The 9332-nt window shown below is 35.3% G+C and overlaps 4 protein-coding genes across 5 annotated transcripts; 2 read left to right on the forward strand and 2 right to left on the reverse strand.

Annotated features, from left to right (window-relative positions):
* Positions 1-884: 884 nt before the first annotated feature.
* Positions 885-1676, reverse strand: LOC132863847 (hemoglobin subunit alpha-like). Of its 2 annotated transcripts, none has more exons than XM_060896878.1 (3): positions 1517-1676; positions 1212-1416; positions 885-1099 (listed from the first exon to the last, which is right to left on the reverse strand). In XM_060896878.1, exons 1-3 carry the CDS (start codon positions 1609-1611, stop codon positions 968-970), a joined length of 432 nt encoding a protein of 143 aa, XP_060752861.1. In that variant the 5' UTR covers positions 1612-1676; the 3' UTR covers positions 885-967. The 2 variants fall into 2 exon arrangements, with proteins under 2 accessions (XP_060752861.1, XP_060752860.1); XM_060896877.1 differs by having other exon boundaries at positions 885-1096; positions 1209-1416.
* A 919-nt stretch (positions 1677-2595) lies between these two features.
* LOC132863848 (hemoglobin subunit beta) lies at positions 2596-3425 on the forward strand. The gene is made up of 3 exons (XM_060896880.1): positions 2596-2775; positions 2877-3099; positions 3219-3425. The coding sequence occupies exons 1-3, from the start codon at positions 2684-2686 to the stop codon at positions 3348-3350; spliced, it is 447 nt and encodes a 148-aa protein (XP_060752863.1). The 5' UTR covers positions 2596-2683; the 3' UTR covers positions 3351-3425.
* A 1280-nt stretch (positions 3426-4705) lies between these two features.
* hbaa2 (hemoglobin, alpha adult 2) lies at positions 4706-5488 on the reverse strand. The gene is made up of 3 exons (XM_060857160.1): positions 5330-5488; positions 5003-5210; positions 4706-4918 (listed from the first exon to the last, which is right to left on the reverse strand). Exons 1-3 carry the CDS (start codon positions 5422-5424, stop codon positions 4790-4792), a joined length of 432 nt encoding a protein of 143 aa, XP_060713143.1. The 5' UTR covers positions 5425-5488; the 3' UTR covers positions 4706-4789.
* A 1292-nt stretch (positions 5489-6780) lies between these two features.
* LOC132837455 (hemoglobin cathodic subunit beta-like) lies at positions 6781-7622 on the forward strand. The gene is made up of 3 exons (XM_060857129.1): positions 6781-6940; positions 7072-7294; positions 7381-7622. The coding sequence occupies exons 1-3, from the start codon at positions 6849-6851 to the stop codon at positions 7507-7509; spliced, it is 444 nt and encodes a 147-aa protein (XP_060713112.1). The 5' UTR covers positions 6781-6848; the 3' UTR covers positions 7510-7622.
* The last annotated feature ends 1710 nt before the right edge of the window (positions 7623-9332 follow it).

The raw sequence follows: 9332 nt of genomic DNA on the forward strand, positions 1-9332 counted from the left end.
TTTATGGGAAGCGGTGAGATTAAATAAATGGTAAACGTAAATAATAATCTTGAAATAAACAAAATTATTCTGTCTAACGCAGAATAAAAGTCAGAAAGGACTTTATGGATTCAATTCGTCGGATTGTGTTTTAATTTGTTTGTGTTCGGGTTTATACACATACTACATATATTTTGTGTAAATGACTGTAGCCTTATTTCCAAATATACTAAAGCTAAACTTTGCAAAAATACCATGCAATGCTGTCAGTGCATGCTGGAAATTTCTGGATACATGCACTATGTCTCAAGATGCTGGAATGAAAAAACAGTTGTCTGGTATAGGATGCAAAGCTACATGCCCTTGCTCATTTTTAAAAGTTTTAGTAAAAATAAACCGTAGCTTGAATTGCTTTATTAAAGCAGCTTTAGTGCAACAGCTGTAATTTTTTGTTAAAGGTAATGTTAGTCTAACTATGTAGCTAACGTTTGCTAGCTAGCACAATATGTTAAATAAAATGAAATGAGATTATTGCTTTAATAAACATTTTATTAGAATAGTTTGTTATGGCGTTTTACTCTTTAATTTATCAAAGATATCTATTTGGTTATAAAAGATTTTAAAGATACAGTATGAAATTGTATCTGTGGTTTTAACAGAAATATACCGTTAGCAGAACCTCTTAATACAAAAAAAAACCGTATTAACAGTTTTGCATTCAGTAGAAGATTATAACACTTTTATGACAATAAGAACCCTCAACAATAAAAAGTTTCCAAATAATAGATCCCTTGAAAAACCTCCTTTCTAAGCGTGTAACCATTAATAACATAAATGGTCGATGTGCACAACACTAGTAATCATATAATAAAAGCTTTTTTAAACTGAATAAATTAGAGGAGACATTTGTATATTGTTCAATTTTGTTTATTGTCAATAACATTTAGAGATGTTATTTATATGACGTCTTCTGAAACGGGTTCTTCATTTAGCGGTACTTCTCAGACAGAGCAACGGCCAGGTTCTGAAGAAATTTGTCAAAAGACACGTGAACCTCGGGGGTGAAATCTCCAGGGAAGTACAAGGCAATGCTCACCTTCAAGGTCTGGCCCAGGAGCTGTAATTAAGTAAAACAAACAGCTGATTTAGTCCGTCTAAATCCTTTAATTCAAGACAAACTCTGTTAAATGTAACGAAACACAAATCTGTATATATAGTCTGGTCCTTACATTGAAGTTAGCAGGGTCAACGCGCAGCTTGAAAGCATGCAGTTCGCTTAGTGTGCTTAGAGCTCCGGTAAGATCGTCGATGTGGGCAACGGCTTCTCCGATTTTTCTTACAATAACGGATCCGTGCTTTTTCACGTGGGCTGATCCGGGATGAAGATCAGACCAGTGAGAGAAGTAGGTCTTAGTCTGAGGATAGACCTCGAACAGCCTGCATAAAAACACATAAGAACATAAGAAACATATTTTAGTCTAACCTGCACCACGGATAACATGTTTGTTATAAAGGTCAATAAGAGAAATTCATTCACCTGCCAAGTGCCTCGGCGCCAATTTCATCAGCCCTCGGAGCGACCTTGGCCCAAAGGTCTTTGACGACGGCTTTGTCTTTAGCGGAGAGACTCATTGCGGAACTTGTTCGGTTTTTCACCTCTAAAAGATTTCAAAAAGGAAATTTGTGCATGTTCATGTTGTGTGCCTCTTTTTATTGAGTCTGATATCAGGCACACCCTGTCATATCAAATCTAGACCCCACCTCTCCACTGAGACTGTCCAGTCAGCTTTGGACCTTCTCCAAAATTAACTAGAAAAACATTGCATAGAAAATGACATCAGCTAACTTTTAGGAGGACAAAATTAAGTTTACATTCCCCTTTCAAAGAATTAGAAGATTCTTAAAACTAATGATAAGATTAATAATACATAACACGTAATACACTTCATAAAAATGACAACAGAACCTATTATTATTATTATTATTATTATTATTATTATTATTATTATTACTACTTCTACTACTGATAATATTATTATTATTATTAATAATAATAATAATAATAATAATAATAATAATAATAATAATAATAATAATAATAATATAACTCATATTATTTAAAATAGTAAAAGTCCTGTTATTCTACCTATTCAGTGATATTTCGGTTATAAAATCTGGACACATGACATTATTGATGAGTTTTCAATCCTTTGTTAAATAATGTTGACATATTTAAATATGACGACAAATACGCGATACGATACGCGAAATGTTTAAAATAGGTAGCAGTATATATAATGTAAATATATATCCATAAATGCTCACTTTAAATGTGCTTTAAATGTCAGATTTTGTGAATCAAAACTTTATAATAATAATAATTTTGTGACTCAAATAATTCAGCTTACTTGGTATTTTCCACCCTCCAATTTTAAAAGTAATCTGATTGAACATACATATAACTAGAAAAGGAAACGCCCTAATGACCCTACTCTTAGCCAAACGGTGGGATGCTTGGCACATCGCCGATCTTTACGAGCTTGCCCACTTTCAGAGCTCGTCCAATCAATATTTTCCTTCACTACAGGGAGGGGATCGTCGGCGTTAATAAAAAGAGCCCCTTTGGAAAATAGGTAAAGATTCGTCCAGAATTTTCAGGCTCAAGTTTTGCTCAAGAATTCAAAGAATTCACTAAGACATAAATATGGTTCATTGGACAGACGCCGAGCGCCATATCATCGCTGACATATGGGGAAAGATCAAACCTGATGAAATCGGACCACAGGCTTTGGCCAGGTAAACTTTTACTAAGCTCAGAAAATGTCAGTCTGATGTGTTTCTCTTTCGGTTTGGACTGCGGATTTCACATTTACGCACGTGTCTGCATTTTTGTCTAGAGTTCTGATTGTGTATCCATGGACCCAGAGGTACTTCACTTCCTTTGGTAATCTATCCAATGCCGCAGCCATCTTAGGAAACCCCAAGGTGGCTGCTCATGGAAAGGTTGTAATTAACGGTCTGGAGAAAGGTGTGAAGAATTTGGACAACGTTAAGGGCGTCTACGCTAAGCTGAGTGAGCTTCACTCTGAAACACTGCACGTGGATCCCAGCAACTTCACGGTACGTCTAACTTAAATAAGAGCAGAATGCTAAAGATCATTTATATTAGGACTTTATATAACTAAAGACAGAATGCATCCATCTCGTGTATTTATGACTTTTTCATTGTCTACTTTCAGCTTCTTGCTAACTGCCTCACCGTTTGTCTGGCTGCAAAGCTCGGACCCTCCGCCTTCACCCCTGAAGTGCACGAGACTTGGCAGAAGTTCCTGAATGTCGTCGTGGCTGCTCTGTGCAAGCAGTACCACTAAGCAAACATCAGAATATAAAGATCTGCAGGTCTTTTACTCTGTGACTAAAACATGAAATAAAACCTTAAACACACATTCCTTGTATTGTATTCTTTTGAAAGCCAACGAGTTATACAATAAAGGGTGAGACGCGTGTAGAATATAAAATACATCTCTAACGTTAAAAGATAAAAGGGACATTTAAAAAAAAAAGCAAAACAATAGCGCACTTCCATCCCGTTGTGTTTGCTGAAGACATGGAAGTCTTGTTCTTCCATAACAATAAATAAACCTAAAATCAAAAAAGCAAATAAATATAGTATATATATATATATATATATATATATATATATATATATATATATATATATATATATATATATATATATATATATACTGTATATATAGAGAGAATATAGTATATTTCTGTCGACACGCTAAATTTTTAATCGATAACCTGTGATGACTAATAAACAGCTGCTTTTACTCTTAAAATTATAATCACTAACGGAATGTGGAAATAAAAAGCATATAAACCAACATCCTTTCAGTTTTAAGGATCGGTCCCACGGGTTTGTGCAGGAACATCAATATAATCCAGTATAATACAATTTAATACATTCCTGAAGTTTTTTCTGCCTGTTTTTAATTTCTAAAACGGAGCTGTTTTTGTTTGTGGTCCTGAAATGCTACAAGTACAACTGATGTGACATTCGTCTCCTCACAGTATTAAAAGAATAAAATGAAGATAAAGAACACGCTTGTTGTAATTCAGTGGTTCTTGTATATTTAATGTTTCAGAGGCCAAGAACGTTTTCAAATACTAAAACACTCTGTCGGTTGAAAATGTAAAGAATGGTACACGGAGTATTTTATACCCCAGAGAGACAACCGGAAAAAAATGTATCCTAGAGTTATCTTTTAATTTAAGAGCTTAACGACATGTACATTTTTTTTTACAGACGGCTGCAAAAAAAAGAAAAAATCAACAAAAAAAAAAATCAGCAAACAAGGTCTAAAACAGGCTCTGGTCTATAGCAGAGATATAAGTGATAACTGAAGCAATGTGCTGTGGGGGTAAGACAATCCTTAAAATGTTCGGTGGATACAAAAAAGGTTGCATTTTAAATGTTTTAGAATGTTCATACCACACTGTAAAAGAAAAAACAGCTTTTCACTATTAATATGATATTATTCTGATAATTATGATATTATTTGTATCAAAATATGTTGTTAAAGATTTGCACTGGAATTATCTGAATATCAGTTATCTGAGCAAGCCATCTAATCTACATTACGATATTGTTTATTTCTTATACATTTATTTAATCCCTACTGATAAAATCACCAACACAATATTCACACGGTCATGTCACTTAGATTTAAAGAAACAATTTGTTTTATTTTTGTGGAGCATGCATGATGACATTCTTTATATTCGTACGATCATTTGAGAATGTTTATCTGTATTTCTCAGCAAGTGCTGCAGACACAGCGGCGAGAAACTTGTCCATGGCAATGTGAACCTCTGCAGTGAAATCAGCCGGAAAATTGATGGCTAGACTCACGAGGAGGTTGTGAGATAAAATCTGCGGGAAAAGATAACGAATCAAAGTGCATTAGTAACTTCTCGGATTTGTAGCATGCTATGACGGCATTTGAACACAGCTTACCTTGAAATTTCCTGGTTCCACGCGCAACTTGAAAGCGTGCAGATCACTTAGGACACTTAGGCCACCGACTAGATTATCGATTGTAGCCACAGCGTCGCTCAGTGCGCCTATCACGGTTTTACCATGTTTCTTTAGTGACTCAGAGCCAGGAGAAAGGTCAGGCCAATGGGTAAAATAAACTTTGGTCTGAGGGTACACAAGTAGCATTCTGTGTTGAGGGGAAAAAGTAGGTGTGCACACATGTAGTGTTTTGCGTAGCTTTATATATATTCTGTATTTTTTGACCATTGGTTTTATTATATAAGAAATTATATTTTGCAGCCTTACCTCACCAGAGCGTCGTGGCCAATAGCGTCAGCCTTTCCGGAGACTTTACCCCAGAAAGCCTTGACCAGGGATTTATCTATATCTGTTAGACTCATTTTGGTCTTTTTAATTCGGGTAGAAAAAAATAAAATACGTTTTGGAGAGGGCTAGATATTTTTATAGTGCCTAGACATGCCACACCCCCCAATGTGGCCAAGCACACATCCAACAACAAAGTGATGCTAATTTTAAGTTGGATATTCGACAGATATTCAACGGAATGTAAATAAATTAAAATTAAATGACACAAAGCCAAGGAGTGTTTTTTTCTAGTTTCCATTACACGTGACCCAGTTACTCCAAACCAAAGCAGAATTGTATTACTACAACAGAAAAAACACACCTATTTTGATTGCAGCTTTATTATATATATTATATATTATTGAGCTTTATTATATATATTATATATTTTATATTATTTATATTATATTATATTATTATATATATTTTTTTTATTAATTTTTTTGGGGAAATCAATATTTTGTCATTGGCTTCCACTCCATGTGACCCAGTGACTCCAAATTTAGCCAGAATTGGATCTCCCAGTGCTCAAAATTTTTTATTGAATTTTAGTATAGTATTTAGCAAAGTATAATGGTTTGGAGCCCTACCTACTTGTCTGGGTAACAAAGGACAACACAGAATCTCAATTTTTAAACTTAACATGAGCTAGGCCTAATCTATCTACAATATTACCCACAATGAGTGTATGACTCCAGATAGTTATTATTTATGATTTATGACATGACATTATCCGTTTGGTTTTCGTATTTTTTTTTAGATACTACTGAGGTCGCTAAATTGTGGTGCTTATGAAGAATATAATAATGTTTGTTTAAATGATGCCTGATAACATGGGTCATGTGAGGATAAAACTCCTGAACCAAACGATAACAAAAATATATCCTACTGGGATATAGCAGATAATTTCACCCAATTAAAATGTGATGGGTGTAACAGACCAGTGGAATTCGATAAAGAAGAAACGAGTATAATCTAAAACTGTGGGGTCGCTGATAAAATGCAGCCACGTTAATATTAAGACTCAATGGAAAATTAGGATACAATTTGGTATCCATATATTATCATGTTTTAGTATAATACTATTATTGTAACTTGCTTTGGATAAACAGAACAAGAAATGAATATTAGTGCTTTTAAAGCCTTTCAAATATCAGCATATAAACACGATGTTACCAAGAAATTAAACACTATGATCATTTTGCTTAATGTTAATAATTTAATAATTTAATAACATTTTGCTAAATGTTAATAATTAAATGCTTAATGTTAATAATTTAATAATTTAATAACACCTTAACTACATTACAAGTCGAAAACCATTAAATCGGTTGTGCAGAACCTCCAGGAATTAATTATATTGGTCTAAACATCTTGTTACGGGGCGGAGGTGAGGGAGAATTAAAACTCAGTTGAATCACTTCATTGGCGCAGTCAATGCTGACAGAAGCGAGCAGTCATGGTCCGTTGGTCACAATCTGAACGGAGTGTCATTGCAGATCTCTGGAGCAAAATCAATGTCGAAGAGATCGGGCCTCAGTCCCTGGCAAGGTAAAGTTCTCTACGAATAATCAATAAGCTGATAAACCTACAGTCTACTAGTGAAAAAGGCCAGAACCTATTGTAAGGTTCAAATAGAATTTTATATGATTACATTTTTCTGCGTTTCTGATTTTGGCCAGAGTGCTGATTGTCTACCCATGGACTCAGCGCTATTTCGGCAAATTTGGAAATTTGAACAGTGTAGCTGCCATCCTGGGAAACCCTTTGGTCAGCGCCCATGGCATAGTAGTGCTGAACTCTTTGGACCTGGCAGTGAAGAACTTGGACAGCATCAAGACGACCTACTCGAATCTGAGCGAGCTCCACTGTGAGATTCTCAATGTAGACCCCGATAATTTCAGGGTACGTTATCTGTTCCCTTTAGAAAGCAAAGTAGATATTAGCCTGTATCATAATCTGCTTCTTTATAACGTGACATTTTCCCGCAGCTTTTTGCCGATTGCCTCACCATCGTGGTCGCCACCAAATTTGGAGCCGACTTCAGTCCTGAAATTCAAGCAACATGGCAGAAGTTTCTGGCTGTCGTCGTCGCCGCTCTGAGCAGCCGCTACTTCTAAACTTTCCATCAAGTCTGCTCTGCTTTTATGTGTTGACATAACCGCATTAAACAAAACAAGTTTAATAAGTCAATTTAATAAGAATAACTAATAAAATGTCGGTGTTATTTTTCTTCATTTTTCCTTCTTTACTTGATGTTATTAAATGTGGAAGCGTTTGATAAAATTCTGCTTCATAGTATTTTTTAATAATAGTAATTCTATGATTCGTTTTATATTTAATTATTTCATGCTAAAATTAAGATTTATGTCGTATGTAATTAATCAGAATTCATGTGTTTAAAGTGTCTTCAGAGGGTTCAGCATAGATTTTCAGTTTATTTAAAATAACAGTCAATGTTGGAAAACCTCTACAAACCCTCTTTTTGCAGCCCCATGACGAGACGTCCCTTTAGCAAAATGGTTTAGAATAAATGGATCCTAGCGGGCAGAACAGTGATTTTAGGGGTAATACTATTCCATTAATTTTTATTATTATCTATTTATAACACAAATCACAAATTTGGACTGATGCAAAAACACATTTCCCTTAAACAGAAATTATCTCCTTAAGTGGTATTTGATCACACACAAAAATGTTGTCCAGGGCCAAAACATTTGGTCAAGTTTCAGGTATGGTTAATGGCATTGTATTTTTCTGTGTGCCTCACACGCACACACATCTTCTGTAATGAATATAGTTAAACAAATTTGAACACTTGAACAGAATATTGTCGACTCTCTTGAAGATGATTCTTAACTGCATGTTAATATTTCTATAATGATTCTAAAATTCACTAATATTGTCTACTAAAGCATAAGTCATGATCAAAAGCTGCTGAAGAAATCAGAACCTATAAATATTGTAACAATGGCTCCCATGAGACATAATGCAGATTCACATGTGCACAGTTTAGTGATAAAATGAGAGTCAAGAAAATACAAATAAAACACACACACACTCATTGCACACACTCACACTCAAACTGTATCTAAATCATGACTATAAAAAAAAGCTGATGTAGCCCAAAGGCAGAGCTGGATCAAAATCCCAAACAAGATCAATAATCAATTGACCTGGCATTGGTGTAAAGGTCTATCTGTGCTCCGTTATCAAGGGCTGAAACCTGGATAACGGGCTGTACTTTGGGATGTAGATGCCACTATTCTGGATGTATGTGCTGCCTTGACCGCTGCACTATTGTGATGTCTTGATATATTAGTTTGGGCCACTTGATAGCTGCTATACAATGCAGAGACCATCTTCCTGGTGATTGCTGAATCTGACCATGATGAGAGTAGCTTGGACCAGAACCAGTAAAAGAATCTGAGGACTAGTAAGAATTAAGTAGGGTTGGATGAATTGTGCACACCATCCATGTGCTACAGAGCTACAGAGTCCAACAAGAGACTGAGCACTATAATTGGAATGAGGAGGGTGAACACTGGCCTGCTTCTTTGCCAGCCATGAATTAGTCCAGAAATAGCAGAATCTTTATGCTTCTGGCCAACAGGCAAATTCGCTCGCTGTATTAATCTCATAAACACTCTACAAGTTAGATGGACATTGAAGGGCTTTAAATTGTAATGCCTGTTCTTGGATGAGAAACCTCAAAAACATCTGTGTTCTGGAATTAACTGTTGGGAAGGGATTTTAAGAACCCTTTAATGACTCTAATATAAAATAAAAATGGCATTTATTGCTCCATTCAGGCAGGACAATTTGGCGTGCTCAGCTGAGTCAGAGAAGAGTTCAAGAGAGACTCTTCAGTATAGGAGGTCCCAGTGCCTGGACCTTGTAAATGGTGTGCACTCCATCATATGGACACTATCTAGAGTCTAGT

The sequence above is a fragment of the Tachysurus vachellii genome, chromosome 21, assembly GCF_030014155.1.
Source record: "Tachysurus vachellii isolate PV-2020 chromosome 21, HZAU_Pvac_v1, whole genome shotgun sequence".
Lineage (NCBI taxonomy): Eukaryota > Metazoa > Chordata > Actinopteri > Siluriformes > Bagridae > Tachysurus > Tachysurus vachellii.